We start from the raw sequence: 19,707 nt of genomic DNA on the forward strand, positions 1-19,707 counted from the left end.
TCTGTTATAAAATTTAGCAGATTAGTAATTTTTTCTTCATAAATTTTGGCCAAAATTTATACTGCTACATATCTTTGGTAAAAATAAGTACAAATTGGTGGATATTATTTGGTCTTTGTGAAAGTTATAGAGTCCACAAGCTATGGTGCCAATATCTGAAAATTGATCACACTTGAAGTACTGACGGCCTATCTCATTTCTTGAGACCCTAACATGCCAGAAAAGTACAAATACCCCCCAAATGACCCCTTTTTGGAAAGAAGACATTCCAATGTATTTAGTAAGAGGCATGATGAGTTTTTTGAAGTTGTCATTTTTTCCTACAGTTCTTTGAAAAATCAAGATTTTTTTTCCTTTTTTTTCCCCACAAAATTGTCATATTATCAGTTTATTTCTCACACAGCATATGCATACCACAAATTACACCCCAAAACACATTCTGCTGTTACTCCCGAGTATGGCGATACCACATGTGTGAGACTTTTACACAGTGTGGCCACATACAGAGGCCCAACATGCAGGGAGCGCCATCAGGCGTTCTGGAGCACCCAGGACAATTCTGACATTTCTCTCCTACATGTAAAAATCATCATTTATTTGCTAGTAAATTACATAGAACCCCAAAACATTATATATGTTTTTTTAGCAAAGACCCTGGAGAATACAATGGTGGTTGTTGCAACTTTTTATCAGGCACGGTATTTGAGCAGCGATTTTTCGAACGTGTTTAAAAAAAAACAGTTTTGTGCTTAAAAAAAAAAAACAGTAAAGTTAGCCCAATGTTTTAGCATAATGTGAAAGATGAAGTCACGCCGAGTAAATAGATACCTAACATGTCACCCTTCAAAATTGCACACGCTCGTGGAATGGCGCCAAACGTCGCAAATTAAAAATCCCCATAGGTGACGCTTTAATTTTTTTTACTGGTTACATGTTTTCAGCTACAGAGGAGGTCTAGGGCCAAAATGATTGCTCTCCCTCTAACGTTCGCAGCGATACCTCACATGTGTGGTTTGAACACCATTTTCATACGTGGGCGGAACTTACGTATGTGTTCGCTTCTGCATGAAAGCTCATGGGGAAAGGGGCGCTTTACATTTTTTTTTTCTTTTTTATTGTTCATTTTACTTTATTTATTTTAGTTTGACATTTTTTTCCCAAAAAATGTATTCGCCCCCTAAAGTTAACCCCTTCCCTGCCATGGTCATCGGTGCATTTTTATAGCACTGATCGCTGTATAAATGTCACTGGTCCCAAAAATGTGTCAAAAGTGTTTAATTTGTCTGCTATAACATCAATGTAATCGATCGCTGCCATTACTAGTAAAAAAAAATAATAATAATAATAATAAATCCATAAATTTATATATTTCAGGGATATGTAATTAGCGGACCTCCAGCTGTTGCAAAACCACGTCCCATCATGCCTCTGGCTCTGGGTGTAATGCTTGTGGCTATCAGTGTCTTGCTATGCCTCATGGGACTTGTAGTTCTGCAACAGCTGTAGGTCCGCTAATTACATATCCTTGCCCTATTTTGTAGACACTATAACTTTTGCGCAAACCAATCAATATACGCTTATTGCAATTTTTTTAAATATTTTTTACCAAAAATATGTAGAAGACTACGTATCGGCCAAACCTGAGGAAAACATTTTTTTTTTTTTTTTTTTTTTTAATTTGGGATATTTATTATAGCAAAAAGTAAAAGATATTGGGAGTTATTTAAAAAAGGCAAATCCCCTTTGCACTATAAGTGCACTTGGAAGTGCAGTCACAAATTTGAGGGGTAGATTTGAAATGAGGGGAAGCTCTGCTGATTTTATCATCCAATCACGTGCAAGCTAAAATGCTGTTTTTTATTTTCCTTGCATGTCCCCCTCGGATCTACAGTGACTGCACTTCCAAGTGCACTTGTAGTGCAAAGTGGATTTGCCTTTAGTAAATAACGCCTATTGTGTTTTTATTTTAAAATTGTCGCTATTTATTTGTGGGAAAAAAGGACATCAGTTTTGTTTGGGTACAGCGTCACACGACCTCGCAATTGTCAGTTAAAGCGACGCAGTGTCGGTTCACTTTTGACGCGGCCATGAAGCACCATGGCGGCAGCATGTGGCAACCCCGAGCAGCTGCATCTCCCTCTGACTGGAGGTCAGGGGGGGGGGGCCCTGATCATCAATGGTTACAGGATTTTTATATATATACTGTATATATATAAAAATCCTGTAACCATTGATGATCAGGGCCCCCCCCCCCCTGACCTCCAGTCAGAGGGAGATGCAGCTGCTGGGGGGGGGGGGGGTTGGGGGGGTTTATGGTGCTTGTCACTTATGACTATTGATCATGGGTTCATTTTTTTAAGATTAGAGAAATGAAAGGTATATGGAAACAATCTTAAACTCTTTACAGTGATTCCTTTATATACTAAAAAGCAAACAAAAAACAAAACAAAAAACTCCATAATGTTTGGTTAATAATAACTACCACCAAATTAAAGCTCTATCTGTCAAAAAAAAAAAAGATATCAAAGTCAATTGGATACAGTGTGTTGCATGAATGAGCAATTGTCACAGCACTGAAAAATGGAAAAACTGGCCTGGTAATTGCAATTGTTAAATAGGTGGGTGTCTTGGTACTGCAGGGGCGGGGGGAATACCCGTAGGTTGACACCACATGCCCTCTGCTACGGGTACAAGTAGCATGGCCAAGTTGTCAAAAATGACTTTGGGAGCACATTCAGCATCCCAAAGTGATCTGTTGGGGTGGAGGTGACCTGACATAGTCCAATAATTACCAGCACTAGGCTAAAGAAGAGGAACCATAGCATGGACCAAAGGTGTCTACAGCTGTGGACTCCGGTGGCCATTGTCTAAAGAAAGTGCTGTTGCAATGATTAGTATGATGATAATGAAAGATAAGTGAACACCATAGGCGTGCACACGGGGTGTGCCGGGTGTGCCTGGGCACACCCTAATTAGCCTATGTGACGCAGAAGGCCGAGGAGAGGAACCCGCCACCTGGAGAGAAGCGCCATAGATGGAGTAAGTGCAGGATTCGTATGTGACCGGGGAGAGGGGGTGGTTTGGGGTGATGCGAGTGACCCAAGTGACCAACCGACCCACGGGGGGGGCAAAATTATACTGCCAGCTGCCACTGGGAGCCACTGCGGTAGAGATATGAATGGGAGGTCATTGTCCTTTCTACTTGGGTCACAGCTCTCTCTGATATCTACCACTTTTTAAAAGGGGGGGGGGGGGGGCTGCACATGTGAAAGAGCTGGTATTTTTAACACAACACTGAAGGATAGAAAAACAGAAAACAACCTTAAAGTGGATTTCCACCCTAAAGTGGAACTAATACAATTTGCACTCGAATATGCAGTGCTGTTCTCAAAATTCCCCACCAGATGGTGCCATTGTGTTAGAAGCTCACACCGCCTGCTTTCACCTTCCCAAATCCTGTATTCATTCTATTGCATTGTATGACTTCAAAAAAGATTGATGCCACTAAACCAGCCTTTAGTATAGCCACAGATTTTTAAAGTCAAAAAAGACATAATCAAGTCACCATTTTACGTATTTGCTGTGTGTATTACTATTTAACCATCAATTGCATGTCATAAAAATGAGAGACAGGGGGTGCAATGAGCCAACATACTCTGCTCTACTCTACTTCTGCTGTCAGATTAAATCATATTGAGTTTTTAGGGCGGTGGGCATGGTTTATGGTCAATGAAGCGCCTAGAGGCGATTCAGTTCGCATTGCGCGCTATATAAGTATTTCATTCATTCATTCATTCATGAAGGACTTAACTACTGACTAAGAACAAATGCTTGTTAATAGTTAAATATTATTTTTTTTTTACAATAGTACCTTGGATTACAAGCATAATCCGTTCCAGAAGAATGCTTGTAATCCAAAGCACTCGTCTATCAAAGCAAGTTTCCCCATAGTAATCAATGGAAACTCAGATCATTTGTTCCAGTGTCACTGCTAGTGTATGCAGTACCGCCTCTGGCCAGAGGTGGGAGCGCTGGAGACACTCGGAGACACTCGGGGACGGAGTGTTTCTGAGTGTCTCCTTTCGGCTCTGAGTGTCTTTGAATGGCACTGGTGCCCCTGCACCTCTGGTCATATGCGGTAATGCACACCCCAGAGGCTTGAGTCCTGCTCATCTTGCGAGACAACACTCACAAATCCAGCTCGTATTGTGAAACACTCGTAAACTGCATTACTCATAATCTAAGGTTTTACTGTATTTTTATATTTTTAGAAAAAATGTGCCCGATCCCAGGGCCGTATTTAGCACAGGGCAAAAGGGGCAGCTGCTCTGGGCCCAGTAATTGCTGTGGGGTTCAAAGCAGCTGCCTCTTGAGCCCGTAAATAGTTGATAAGTGGATTCTGGAGGGCCCAGGAAAATGTTTTCCTAGGATCAAATCAATATTAAAGATGTCCCTGCTCAATGCTTCAATGGGGAAGAGTGAGAGATTAACATTTTAGCATGATCACCATCACCACTGTTAGCATTGTGCAATCGTTATGGGTCCTGCCAATAGATTTTATTATTCGACCTGAGTATTATCGATGCATTCTCTATAAAATTTGTTTTTAAAAAAATGTAATATTTAAGTTTTTTTTATAGATTTCAAAAAACAATTTCTTATAAACATTACCATGCGACTGTAGCTTAGTGCCTGCCAGCAAGCGGAGCACTCGCATCCCCCTCCCTCCGCTGTGTTGCGAACTATGCTACAAAGTGGACTTTTAACATTTTGGCTTGGGGTTCCTCTTAAAATTCATACCAGACCTGAAGGGCCTGGTATGGATTTTGCGGGGGACTCCTACGCCATTTAAAAAAAAAAAATTGGTGTGGGGTTTCCCTTAATATCCATACCAGACCCAAAGGGCCTGGTAATGGACTGGGGGGACCCATGCCGTTTTTTTCAATGATTTTAATCTATATTGCCGGGACCCCGACAATTCATTACAGCCACAAGCATTTTTACATTACTTTTTTTCCTTCAGAAATGTCATTTTGCTCTGGTATTGTTCTAAACACGGGAAAGATACGCTACTTTACAGGCATACTACAGGAATATTTCATTTTTATTGTTTCACTTTAAGCATTATTAAAATCACTGCTGCCGAAAAAACACCAGTTTTTAAAACTTTTTTTTTTGCATTGACACATGTCCCCTGGGACAGGACCCGGGTCCCCAAACACTTTTTATGACAATAACTTGCATATATGCCTTTAAAATTAGCACTTTTGATTTTTTATGTTCGTGTTCGGCTCATCCATACTGAGAACTACCAGATCCAGAGAGACACCTTGATATGGGAGAGGAGAGCAGAGTTTTCCCGGGAAATTGAGAGGAGAGCTGGGCAGACAGTAAGGTTAACTGGTGTGTGCAGACCTGTTGCTGTGTATGCTTACACTTAGAGAGAGCCTTGTGAGGGCCAGAGCGATGAGGACTGGGTAAGAAGAGTTTCCTGCTGCTAGGGCCCAGAGAACTGCAGATCTGATCCCTGCATGTGTCCCTGCCTAGCCCAGACAGAGCAGCCAAGGACCAGAGAGCCCAGGCTCAGCCTAGAGGCCCTGATTGTGAAGACTGCATTACCAGGGTCGTGTTCTTGAGGACAGCAGACCACCAAGAGTTCAGAACAAGATGAATTGTGTATCGGGATTTGTAAGTGGAAACAACTGTTACTGTCAGCAGTTTAATGTCAGTAGAGGCTGTCCATTACTTAGCAGCCTAACATTCATCCACTGCATACAGTTCTAAAGAAACAGTAACAAGTGCACCACCATACAGATGGGCCCCAATGTTAGCCAATGTTTGCAAATTAGGCGCTGGGTATTATACAAACACCTTTCATGGATACCCCATTCAAGAACGCGTACACATCCACCCATCACAGAGAAAATAGTCACAAACACAAATTCTACCGGGGTAGGGGAGTGAGCCTGTTCAGGATAAATATGCTATATCTCCATCTTAATTCAACAAGGATAAGCCACGTCTAGCTGCTCTCTAAAGACTGGGATAGTCTGATACTATAAAACCACAAGAAAAAAAAAAAAGAAAGGGCGCACCATCCTAGTGCATTATCCCAAAACCATAATTGTATTGTTAAAAAGTGGTAAAAGTATTATACTCACAAAATCACAATTGAGTTAGAGCTCATCACATGATACAGCATAAAAGTTCATTGCATGGTACAACATCGTTCAGTCGATAGTGCATCAAAATCTCAGTCAGGAGGTGAAGACCCAATAGGCTAACCTCTTCCTCAGAGGTTTGCGCCCCTTTTTTTTGATTAGTTATTGCAGAAAGTTACTGTGAGGCTATTCATTGCCATATTTTAGTCTAGTCTTCACCTTATTTCGTTTAATGCATTCAAACATATTCAGTTACCTGTTTATTGCTCTGTGCATTGCACTTATAGTTACATAGTTGGTAAGGTTGAAAAAGACACAAGTCTATCAAGTCTAACCTGTGTGTGTGCTTTTATGTCAATAGTATATCGCTGTATGTTGTGGTCGTTTAGCTACCTATCAATAGTTTTTTGAAATTATCGATGCTGCAACCACAGCTTGTGGAGGAGAATTCCACATTCTTACCGCTCTTACCGTAAAGAACCCCATACACTGTTTGCGGTTCAATTGCTTTTCCTCCAATTCTAGTGAATGGCTGCGAGTCTTTTTAAATGCCCTTTCGCTGAAAAGTTTTATCCCTATTGTGGGGTCACCAGTACGGTATTTGTACATTGAAATAATATTCCCTCTCAAGCGTCTCTTCTCCAGAGAGAAGTTCAGTGCTTGTAGTTTTTCCTCATAACTAATATCCTCCAGTCCCTTTATTAGCTCTGTTGCCCTTCTCTGTACCCTCTCTAGTTCCAGCACATCCCTCCTGAGGACTGGTGCCCCGAACTGGACAGCATACTCCAGGTGCGGCCAGACCAGAGTCTTGTAGAGCGGGAGAATTATTGTTTTATTGCCGGAGTTAATCCCCTTTTTAATGTATGCCAATATTCTGTTTGCTTTGTTAGCAGCAGCTTGGCATTGCTGAGCCAATCATCTACTAGGACCCCCAGGTTCTTCTCCATCCTAGATTCCTCCAGAGGTTCTCCCCCCAATGAGAAGATTGCATTCATGTTTTTGCCGCCTAATTTTATTATTTTTAATTTTTCCACATTAGACCTCATTTGCCATGTAGTTACCCACCCCATTAATTTGTTCAGATCTTCTTGGAAGGTTTCCACTTACCTGCCTTGAAACAATATATTCACTTTATCTACCATCAAGTAGCTTGTGGTCTAGTTCCTAATATAGTGTGTGGTGTACCAATAATCAAGGTACAACCGGGTGTGTCAGAGGGGATAGAAAGGTTTGCAGAGTCACAGCAGAACAGAGAAGCCATCAGACCAAGCAGCTTCAGCAGGGGTAGCGCCACACAACCGTAACATTTTCTCTATTTATAATAAAGACAAAATGTTCGTTCTCTGCGCACTAAATCTCGGTTGGACAATACACAAAAGGCACATTCGAAGGGTCAAATTTCCAAAACCCACAGCAAAATGTCCTGGATATCAGGGGAAGCTGGAAAGTCATAGGGGCATCACAGCATCACAGGGGGTACATAATTGGAATCTAGCCCTGTGTGAAGCCGATATCCAGCTGACCCTCCAGCAGAAGAGACTTTTATGTGTAATTAGCTTTGGCGGGCCTTGTGAAGATTAATTACTGGAGTGAGTCACAGGAAAGACAAAGCTGGCACTGAACAGGGCGCCCTGCAGCCTTCATTTTCCATAGAGGTCCTGGGCAAATCTTGGCATCTTACCTTCGTCTTCTTGGAATTTCCACATCCCAGGTGCTCGCTAATTAAATAACAATAAAAGTATTAATTTTCTTGTTACGTATTGGGCATCAAACAAGGGCTGCGCTGTGCCTAGCTGCTAATGCTGCAGCCTGTCTGAAATACCTGTTCTGAAAGGTTAAAAAAACAAATTAAAAGACCATTGTAATCATTTTGGTCAAGTTTATTTTGTTTTTAAAGTTTATTAGTTTTTAAACCAATGTTTTATATTGATTTTTTATATTTTGTTGCATGATAAAAGAAAGAGGGGTGTTGCAGTTGAAGTCCTTTAAATTCAGATGTTTTGACTTTCCTGTAAAATCATCATGTCTGCAGGTGTACTGCTAAATAATTAGTGAGCCCCGTGCATAGTGTAGAAAATATATGTTAAAAAAATGTTGAGTGACAGAAAAGTACATCAGGTGTAAAAATATAAATGGGGAACAGATGAAGATTTTGATGATAATTCTCTGCAATCTGTTTCCCGTGATTGTGCCCCTTCTGCCTTTAAGAAATATTGCAAATAGACAGCGTAGGGTGATCTATTTATTATGACAGGATGTTTTTGTGGGTAAACCCCATCCCCACCAAAAGAGGCTACCTGCTCTATACTGTTGAGTGCAGTTGAATATACAAACTGCACACAAAGCAGAGATAAACTAATAAACTAGCTCAAACAAAAAATGTGCATATATATATATATATATATATATATATATATATATATATATATATATATATATATAGATAGATAGATAGATAGATAGATAGATATCTCTCTATCTATCTATCTATTCTATCTATATGTGTATATATATATATATATATATATATATATATATAGAGAGAGAGAGAGAGAGAGATAGAGAGAGAGAAGAGATAGATCTATCTATATATAGATATGTATATATAGATATATATGTAGATATATAGATATGTATATATATAATTTTACAATGCCTTAAAAAAGTATTCCCAATCCACATTCTGTCATGTTACAACGAAAAAATGTAAATGTATTTTATTGGGATTTTATGTGATAGACCAACACAAAGTGGCACATAATTGTGAAGCGGAAGGAAAATGATAAATGTTTTTTTTTACAAATAAATATGTGAAAAGTGTGACGTGCATTTGTATGGCGCCCCCCTGAGTCAATCGTTTGTAGAACCTCCTTTCACTGCAATTACAGCTGCAAGTCTTTTTGGGGATGTCTCTACCAGCTTTGCACATCTAGAGAGTGACATTTTTGCCCATTCTTCTTCTTTGCAAAATAGTTCAAGCTCTGTCAGATTGGATGGAGAACGTCTGTGAACAGCAATTGTCATGTCTTGCCACAGATTCTCAATTGGATTTAGGTCTGGACTTTGACTGGGTCATTCTAACACATGAATATGCTTCGATCTAAACCATTCCATTGTAGCTGTGGCTGTATGTTTCGGGTCGTTGTCCTGCTGGAAGGTGAACCTCCGCCCCAGTCTCAAGTCTTTTGCAGACTCTAACAGGTTTTCTTCTAAGATTGCCCTGTATTTGTCTCCATCCATCTTCCCATCAACCCTGCTGAAGAAAAACATCCCCACAACATGATGCTGCCACCACTATGTTTCACAGTGGGGATGGTGTGTTCAGGGTAATTTGCAGTGTTAGTTTTCCGCCACACATAGTGTTTTGCCTTGAGGCCAAAAAGTTAAATTTTGGTCTCATCTGACCAGAGCACCTTCTTCCACATGTTTGCTGTGTCCCCCACATGGCTTCTCACAAACTGCAGACATGACTTCTTATGGCTTTATTTTAACAATGGCTTTCTTCTTGCCACTCTTCCATAAAGGGCAGATTTGTGGAGGACGCAACTAATAGTTGTCCTGTGGACAGATTCTCCCACCTGAGGTGTGGATCTCTTCAGCTCCTCCAGAGTTACCATGGGCCTCTTGGCTGCTTCTCTGATTAATGATCTCCTTGCCCAGCCTGTCAGTTTAGGTGGACGGCCATGTCGTAGGTTTGCAGTTGTGTCATACTCTTACCATTTTTAGATGATGGATTGAGCAGTGATCCCTGAGATGTTCAAAGCTTGGGATTTTTTTTTTATAATCTAACCCTGCTTTAAATTTCTCCACAACTTTATCCCTGACCTGTCTTGTGTGTTCCTTGGCCTTCATGATGCTGTTTTTTCACTAAAATGTTCTAACAAACCTCTGAGGGCTTCACAGAACAGCTGTATTTATACTGAGATTAAATTGCACACATGTGGACTTTATTTACTAATTAGGTGACTTTTGAAGGCAATTTGTTTCACTAGAGTTTAGTTAGGGGTATCAGAGGGGGCTGCATACAAATGTATGCCACACTTTTCAGTTATTTATTTGTAAAACAGTTTGAAAAACATTTATAATTTTCCTTCCAATTAACAATTATGTGCCACTTTGTGTTGGTTTTTCACGTCCCAATAAAATACGTTTTTAGTTGTAACATGATAAAATGTGGAAAATGTCAAGGGGTATGGATACTTTTTCAAGGCACCATATTTATATATATATATATATATATATATATATATATATATATATCTTTTTGCAGCAGTAACGTGGGGAATTGCAGTTCCAGCACCTTTAGCACTGAATGTATGTAATGGCAATGGGTACTGAGGTATTCTGGCAATGGCTACTGGGGTCTATTGTTTCTGGGGGGGGGGGGGGAATTGTTGAGGGAGAGGTCTATTGTTGCTGGCTGCTGGGAAATATGTTTTTGTTGCTGGGGGGGGGGGGGGGGTCTGTTATTGCAGGCATGGATCTATTGTTGCTGGGCTGGATCTAATGTCACTGGGTGGTATTTTGTAATGGGCGGTCCATTGTTGTTGCGGAGGGTATAATGTTCTGTGGGGATATATTGTTGCTGGGGTGGGTCTAGTGTTGCTGGGGGTATCTATTGTTGCTGGGGCATCTATTGTTGCTGGGGTGAGGTTTATTGTTGCTGGGCATTTATTGTTGCTTGAGGGATCTATTGTTGCTGGGGTGGGGTCTGTTGTTGCTGGAGGATCTATTGTTGCTGGGGAGGTTATTTTGGCTAGAGAATATATTGTTGGTGGGGTCATTGTTGCTGGGGTGGGTCTAGTGTTGCTGGGGTATCTATTTTTGCCAGGGGATCCATTGTTGCTGGGGGAATCTATTGTTGATAGTGTGGGGTCTATTGTTGCTGGCTGCAGAGGATCTATTTTACTGCTTTTCCTGTCATCATTAATAAATACTATACAAAATACAAAAAATAATTGGTTCTGTTGTCCTGTAGTCTGTAGTAAAACCTTGTGAACAGCCTTCCCAGAAGAGCTGTTATAGCTACAAAGGGTGGAACAACTCAATATTAAATCCTACATACAAATGCCACATACACATGGTCAGATTTTCCGACGGAAAATGTTCGATGGGAGCTTTTTGTCGGAAATTCTGACCGTGTGTAGGCTCCATAGGGCATTTTCCATCGGAATTTACGACACACAAAATTTGAGATCTGGATCTCAAATTTTCTGACAACAAAATCCGTAGTCGGAAATTGCGATCGTGTGTACACAATTGCGAAGCACAAAGTTCTATACCATATATATATATATATATATATATATATATATATATATATATATATATATACTGTAATATCAAATCCAACCTAAGGGATGAGGCACCATAAGCAGATGTTGTCTTTCATTAGAAGACATTTTCCTTGAAGGCATTCATGGAACAATTTGAACAACACTAAGTAACTGATAAAACAATCTGCTTAAACAATGTATGTATGTATGGGATTACACAGAATACACAAATAATGAACAATTCTTGATAATCCACAAAGAATAAACATATGAACAAAGGTGAATAAACACCTAAATTCTTTATATGATTTTGCAACAGAAAAAAAGATACAGATCATAATCCCTATTAAAACCAGATGGGTACAGTGAGGACAATCCGCGAATCCATTACTTCTCTTTTTCTAATACTAAAATTAATCCATTGCAATGAATGTGAACTGGATGGTGTTTTTTCAACCAGATTGCCTATGAAACTATGTATCTTTTTTTTACTTCAGGGTAAGAACTAAACTCCTCATTTGCATTATTTTCTCCTAGTAAACTTCAAGGAGAAGTTCACCTTTAAGGGAAAAAATATACACATGTTTTTAGAAAAAACTACAAAGCATGCTCCTGCAGTCACGTCCTTCAGCTTCTGCAGTGGAAGATAGGACTTGTAGTCTGTTCATTATGACACGGCTGTGTAGGGCTGTGAGGGGAAGCCTCCAAAAGTTGCACTGATTATAATTGCGACAGCAGCTGTGGGGGACTGGGACTAATAGGGCACAGAGTAGGGGGGGGGAGGGATAGCTTAGGGAATGCGGGGGGGGGGGGGCTGCAGGAACATGTCACACTGTAAATATGGGTGTAACATATTCCAAACAAATCCTTTTTATTTGCACAGCTGCAATGAACATTTGCAGCATTTTGTGTAATATGATCATCATTTTCTATGATTGTCAGCACCATCTAGTGGTCATATTGCAGTAATTTTCCTGATTGAGGTATTTTAGGAAGAAACAGCATTGTGGCCACTAGATGGCACCTGCCACCATAGGAAATATTAATTTTACACAAAATACAGGGATTTTTTTGTTGCGCTTGTGCAACTGTTTGCCGCGTTTATACAGCAATTGTTTTTTATAAATAGAGGCCTTAGTAAAATGTGGGTAGAAAGGCACGTAAACAAAAACACACTAATATGACTATTGTACACCTGAATAGTGAACGTTATGAATCGCTCATCCTAGGTCTGCTCTCATTTGTGTTTTAGGTAGTGAATCATATGGAAGCAAATTGCACAGTCAGATGGAAGGAAGCAGAAGGATCTGTGCGCTGATCATTGTCTTCCTGTGTTTCATGCAAGGTATTGTAAACATTATATATACATATCTCATGAAGGTCCGTGAGATTACAGCTTTATCACATAAACTGCAGCTGCTACCAATCAGCAGTAAATATATAGTTTTATATATAGGAGTTGTAGTTCTATTCCCACATAGCTTTTCCACTATGTTGTCACTGCTCCTCTTTTGTATCCAAATGGCATTTCCGCTGTGCATGTGTCACTGCGCCCCCTTCTGTTTGCTCTGCGGACTGCTGTTGACTCACTATAGATGTGATATCCACATTAAGTCAGCATGGGACAGTTTTGGGGTTTGTTGAAAAATGTGAAAATTTTGAGGTGATGCATTAATGAAACAAGGGAGGTTTGTGTAGTTTATGAAACACTTTTTTAATGTCCAACTTCACCCAAAACTCTTTTTGTTTTGGACAGGGAAAAGGAAAGGTTAAACTTCTTTTGGATTTTACTGCAGTCTCTGTCCCCATTTGCATTTAGTTGTTGGAGCCAGCTCTAAATACTGAGATTTTTTTGCAGTCCTTTCACATTCATGGTCTCTGGTGAAGTGTCCCCCTATATTGTATTGGTGGTTAGAGAAGAGGGACCCTCATACATTTGTGGTCAGTGATGAAGGGACTTTTAACATTGGATTCTTAGCCCTTGTACACACGATCGGAGATTCCGACGGAATGTGTCCAATCGGAGCGTTTTGTCAGATATTCCGACTGTGTGTGGTCTGCATCAGACTGTTTCCGTCGGAATATCCGTCGGACCAAATTTTCCAACTTGCCGGAAATATTTTCCGACAAAATGCTTCGATCGGACATACTCCGATCATGTGTAGAGAATTCCGATCGGACAAAGTGCCACGCATGCTCAGATCAAATTCCTACATCAAAGCTATTGGCTACTAGCCTGAACGTAGTCCCATCGTAACGAAATAACGTCATCACGTTATGAAAGATCGGATTTTCCGACAACTTTGTCCGACCGTGTGTATGCAACAGTTTTGGACAAGATCCGTCGGACAAAATCCGACGGACAAAATCCGACGGATTTGGTTGTCGGAATCTCCGACCGTGTGTACAAGGGCTTTGTGTAGTTCCTCCTTATATTGGTGGCACTGGCCATTGGGGAAGTGCCCCCTTACATTGGTAGTCAGTGTAGTGCCCTTTCATGTTGATAGTCACTGGTGAAGTGCCACCTTTTATTGGTGGTCATCGAAGAAGGGCTCTCTTACAATGGTGGTCAGTGATGAAGGGACTCCTAACATTGCTGATTCTTGGTGTAGTCCCTCCTTACATTGGTGGCCATTGGGAAAGTGCCCTCTTACATTGATAGTCAGTGTAGTGCCCTTTAATGTTGATACTGGTGAAGTGTCACCTTTTATTGGTGGTCTGTGAGGGGTCCTCTTACATAGGTGGTCAGTGGTGAAAAGACTCCTAACATTGGTGATTGATGGTGTAGTGCTCCCTCACAATGGTGGTCATTGGGGAAAGTGCCCCCTTAGGATTGTGGCCAGTGCACTGCCCTTTCATACTGATGATCAGTGGGGAAGTACCTATATTGGTGGCCAGCAAAGAAGGGTCCTCTTACAATGGTGGTCAGTGATGAAGCAACTCCTAACATTGGTGATTAGTGGTGTAGTGCCCCTTAACATCGGTGGTCATTGGGGAAATGCCCCCTGACATTGGTGGCTATTAAAGAAGGGTCCTCTTACAATGGTGGTCAGTAATGAAGGCACTCCTTACATTGATAAGTGGTATAGTACCCTCTTATATTGATAGTCTTTGGGAAAGTATTCTTGATATTAGTGGTCAGTGATGAAGGATCCCCTCTCATTGGTGGCCAGTAGTGAAGGGGTCCCTTACATTGGTGGTCAATACAAGCTCAGCTTAACAGATCATTGGTGTCATTGAGTGTTTATCCAAGAGAAGGGGGCTTCCCTCATCCCACACCATTGCCTTTGATTGCTCTTGATAAATATCAATGCCAGATCTAGCCATCAGACAGAGGATCCATCTGCCCAGGGACGACATGCATGCCAGCTGGTTATTACAAGCTCACAGGCATCAAGCAAGAGGTTCTGGGAACATGCCCAAGATCTAGCCGTGTCTCTGATCTGTGTGTAGCAAGGTCCCAGGCCTCTTTTGATCTGGTGAGAACCTCCAGGACCAGGAACAGCTGACATCCTTCTGTATGTAGTGGGTTGTGAGGTATGGTGGGTGCAGAGTAGTTAAAATTATTGAGTGCCAGACACTTCTTGAATGCAAAAGAAAGTTTATTTCTCTTAACAAACTTTTTTGGGGGAGAGAGGGTTAGGGCCAGGACACCCCTAGGTAGTTGCAAGCTTAATTGGCAGACTCCGAGACTTAAAAAGGAGGACAGCCATGCAGGGAAAGGCATCCAGCAAGATGCTACATCTGCATTTGTAGGAATGCTCTCTCCTTTGGCAACAGCTTGGCACTCTTCACAGTGGTATCTTCCTCCAGCGTCACCCCCACTTCCCTGCTGGGTCTCTAGCTTGGCACTCTAGATACCTCTCAATCTTCACCCACGCTGGCCTGCTCGGTCCCTAGCTTGACACACAGGTCTGCTCTGCAAGCATCACCTCCACTGGCTGGGTCCTTGGCTTGATTCCCATTGAAGTTCCCAAATTCTACACCATCCCTGGTTAGTGAGAATACTGCCTCAGTACTTTCTTACAGTTACTAACTGTGGTCCCTGCTAATAAGGCGGATAGTCCCTTACTGGTGACAGCTTCCCTTCTACCTCTGACCATGACAGATTCTCCAGCCGGCAGAACCGTCACTTCTGGTTGGACTGCAAGCCACAGTCCCAACCCTGCGCTGCTCTCTTGCTTCTGAATAGGCCCTCAGACTGCCTAGAAGCCAGATGTGCTCAGGAAAGGCCCAATCTCCAGCCTAGCAGCCCGGGCAGTACAACACACGTCCACCCAGACAGCCGTCCAGGTGGCACAGAACGTAGATCACCTGACTCCACCTGAATATATAGGCTCTCCTAGCAGGCCAAAGGATTCAAGAAAACCCCTGCCCATTGGCTGACACACCCACATACCCATAACCTGACCTTGGGTTGCCCTTCTCAGATTTAATACCACTAAATACCCGGCCACCTAGTGGTAGCCAGGTATTTAGAAAAAAGTGCAACAAGGCCAAACTTTGGTCAAAATCAATGGATCTCTAACAATCAATCAGGATAATTACTTCTGGCAAGTAAATTTGTGAGAAGCAACCCTGCCTAAACTCCAGGGTGCTACATCACCCCCCTGCCCACAAAACTACATCTCAGAGTTTGCAGAAAAATAATTTTAAGCTCTCAAGCCTGACAGCAAGTGTCCTAGCAAAAACTGGGATGGGTGGGGAAAACAGGAAAGGGTTAAAAATATGACAGTATAGAAATATAAACATATGTTTGGCATACCCTTTGAATAAACGTAGATGTAAAATAGTTATATATCTATTAAAAACTATGATAAGTCATATAGGGCAATAAAGTATCAAACATATCTATGTACAATTTTAAAGGCAGGCCTAAGCAACAACCTTGATTCCTCATTATCTATCTAAAATATATGTACAGTAATAATATGGAAATTGATGAGTGTTGACAGCAGGTTAGATCCTTGTCTCTCCTTAGCCAAGGAAGACGCACCGATACAGCAATACATGAAAGAGAGAATCAACAGCAATGCAAATACATCCTATCCAAAGAGTAACATCGTGTAGTATATACATACGCAATTAAGCAAGTTTGAATTGTCCTCAACTGAAGACAGCATAGCAGTGTAAATACACCCTATGGAATGCTAAATTATTTACGTTATTGAAAGCAGGTCCCATCCTAAACAGAGAATGCCATCAATCTGCAAACTTACACTTAGCGCATAATATGAATAAAGTTCACTCAGGTCAGCACAGCTCACGCCACCTGGTGGCCACACTAGAACAGTTCAACTGGATGGTCTAGTCCATTATTCACATGCATAGTGAGAATTGACCCTTCTATTATAGCCTCTCCGCAACTCCAGGGACAAAAAGGCACAGTTGCATTTCAGGCAACAAGCAGCCTGGCCTTAGTGCAAGGGATCGCACTTCAGGACATCGGTCCCCTTGCAAAGATATACTCAGTCTGTCCATGTGACAGCCGGGGACTTAGAAGATTTTATTTTTCAATTAGGAGCAATAACTTACTGAAGATCACAGGTCGTCCTTCAGGGTGGATCACCTCAACAACTTCAAACTTTAGCCAAGCCAACATGGCTCCAGGTGGGCACTCCGTGTATCTGCTGGCAGCATTTAGTCCAGCATAGTCTGGGCAGATCAGCTCTCTGGAATGTTCTCCACTACACTTGTAGCAACACTTTGCAGGTCGGTTTAACCCTTTTTCAGCCACTAGCGGGGGGTTAAAACCGACCCGCTAGTGGCCTATTGCACCGCTTAAGCGACAGTAATGCGCCGCTAAAAATAGCGCAGATTTACTGCTGGTGTCCGCACTGCCCTAGTGTGAAAGGGCTCTTAGGTTCCACAGTGAGTATAACAAGCACGCTTTACTGCATATACAGACTGATTTTACTGTTGTGGGATTAGTAATACTTTAATGTGCAACTACTTGGCCATACAATGTACAGCCAAACAGCTTACACAGAGAGCCTGCAAGAGCCTTGCATACCATTCATAATCTGCTGATCATGGGTGCAATGCTTTTTCATGCTCCCAATTAAAAAAAATAATAAATGCACATTTTTTTACCTGCAAAAATATATATTTTTTAAAAAGGTGAACTTATCCTTTAACCCCTTAGCGCTGGTGCCTCCCGGCTCCAGCTGCCTTTTTCTGACATTTGTTGCTTACAAGTTTAAATCAGTATTTTTTTGCTAGAAAATTACTTAGAAACCCCAAACTTTATATATATATATATATATATATATATATATATATATATATTTTTTTTTTTTTTTTATTTTTTTTTTGCAGAGACCCCAGAGAATAAAATGGCAGTTGTTTTATGTCACACTGTATTTGTGCAGCAGTCTTTCAAAGTCAAGTGGGGGCTGTGTTGTTCTCACTTGGCTTCCTGCCCAGCCACCAATCGGACCGCTTCCAGGTTTACTGATGAAAGCTCCCAGGAAGTGGCAGGAGGGGGCACCTCTCCTGCTGCTTAGAAAAGTGATCTTGTGGTAAATCTGCCACTGAGACCAGTTTTATATGAAAGCCAGCCACTAGCTGTAAATAAAGATACCAGTGTTATGGCAGCTAGCTCCTTCGATAACCCCGGTATTTAACGTCAAAGTAATGATGTACATTTACAGTTAAGTGGTTATGGGATTTCAGATGCCAGGATTCGTGCCGGGTTTAAGATCATGTGACTGCCGGGATTGCCTGTCACCTGATTAGAAAGCTCTCGATCACAAGTAGCAGGAGGAAGGAGCTTTCCATTAGCTCCCAGCATAGCTGTATTTACATTCTGCACAGTGTTAAAGCAGAATTCCACCCGAAAGTGGAACTTCAGCTTTAACCACTCCTCGCCCCCTTACATGCCACATTTTGTATGTCATTTTTTTTGGGGGGGGGGAGTGGGTACCTAGTTTTGACAGCTACCCAGCTCCCACTCCCGCTGCCTAGGCGACTTATCCTCTCCCCCTTCCTCCCTGCAATCTTCTGGGACACGCCACAGGTCCCAGAAGATTGCCGGGCCGCTGAAAAGGTGCAGCGCGACTGGCGCATGTGCAGTGCACACATGGCTGTGAATCCACAAGCTGTCACAACCTGCTGCTCACAATTGCAATGCCGGCACCACAGAGAGGAGAGGGAGAGGAGGTAGGTTTCAGGGGTGGCCACATAACTGGACCATGGGACAGGTGAGTGTGTGTTTCTTAAAAGTCAGCAGCTATACTTTTTCTAGCTGCTGACTTTTAAGAAACGTAAAATGGCTGGAACTCCGCTTTAAGGCCTACCCTCCAAGAGGCCTCATATTTGCATACTGTCAGCAGTAAAAGGTTAATAAGAGCTTCCATCATCCCTCATTCTTAGAAAGCCCAGACTCCATTTTAAAAACAGAGGGAGAGGAAACCACCAGCCATTATTCCTGCAGCACATGTTGGTGGACTAAACCTATATCCCCTACAGGCAGCATCACCGGTGAATAGGGATGAGCTCGGTGTTCGAGTCGAACGCATGTTCGATTCGAACATCGGCCGTTCGTCTGTTCAGCAAAATCAGAACTTTGTGGACCATTCGCACCATATTCGTTTGGCACGAATGGCCCACAATGCACTACGCCATCGCAGTGCATTGCTGGCTCATGACTGTGACCCCGCATGCTTGGCCAATCACAGCGCCGGCAGCGAGGAGGGCCATAATTGGCCACAGGCTCAGGGGGGTTTAGTACACGCCCCACAGCGTGGCGGCCTTGTGCAGTGTGTTGCGGCATTCAGGGAGAGAGCAGGATAGGCAGAGACAGTGTGTTCTTTTCTTGTGAACCTAGCGCTGTTAAAGTGAGTGTTGTCTGCCTCCAGCACAATATACACCTGAAGATACCCCTTATTGCTGGTGTTCTGTAATACAGGCATCTGCAGCAGTTAAATTGGGTGTTGTGTGCCTACCAGTTCAAATTTACAAACAGATTCTACTTAATACAAGCAACCTACACAGTCTCTGTCTTGTTTGCAATGCCTGTATACTGCTGTTCTGAGTATATAGGGCCTGGGGGCCCCACGCCTTTCCTTTTTTTAATTTGGGTACGGGGTTCTCCTTAATAACCGTACAAGACCCAAAGGGGCTGGTAATGTGCAGGGGGGCTACCCATGCCATTTATTTCTCAATGATTTTCATCCGTATTGCCGGAACCAGACATTACATTAAAACTGCAATCAGTTTTAAATGATTTCTTTCTGTTAAATGTCATTTTGTGCAGGGACTGTTCTAAA

General features: G+C 42.0%; 1 protein-coding gene across 2 annotated transcripts in view; it reads left to right on the top strand.

Annotated features, from left to right (window-relative positions):
• The window catches only part of IGSF5 (immunoglobulin superfamily member 5), a 64,027-nt gene that overhangs the window by 10,929 nt on the left and 33,391 nt on the right, over nucleotides 1-19,707 (top strand). For both annotated transcript variants that reach the window (XM_077479885.1, XM_077479884.1), the window contains exon 2: nucleotides 12,690-12,782. In XM_077479885.1, the coding sequence (XP_077336011.1) occupies nucleotides 12,725-12,782 (58 nt within the window). In that variant the 5' untranslated portion in view covers nucleotides 12,690-12,724. The remainder of the gene's footprint in view (nucleotides 1-12,689; nucleotides 12,783-19,707) is intronic.

The sequence above is a fragment of the Lithobates pipiens genome, unplaced genomic scaffold (genome assembly GCF_037356315.1).
Source record: "Lithobates pipiens isolate NorthernLeopardFrog02 unplaced genomic scaffold, aLitPip1_a1.2 Scaffold_16, whole genome shotgun sequence".
NCBI lineage: Eukaryota > Metazoa > Chordata > Amphibia > Anura > Ranidae > Lithobates > Lithobates pipiens.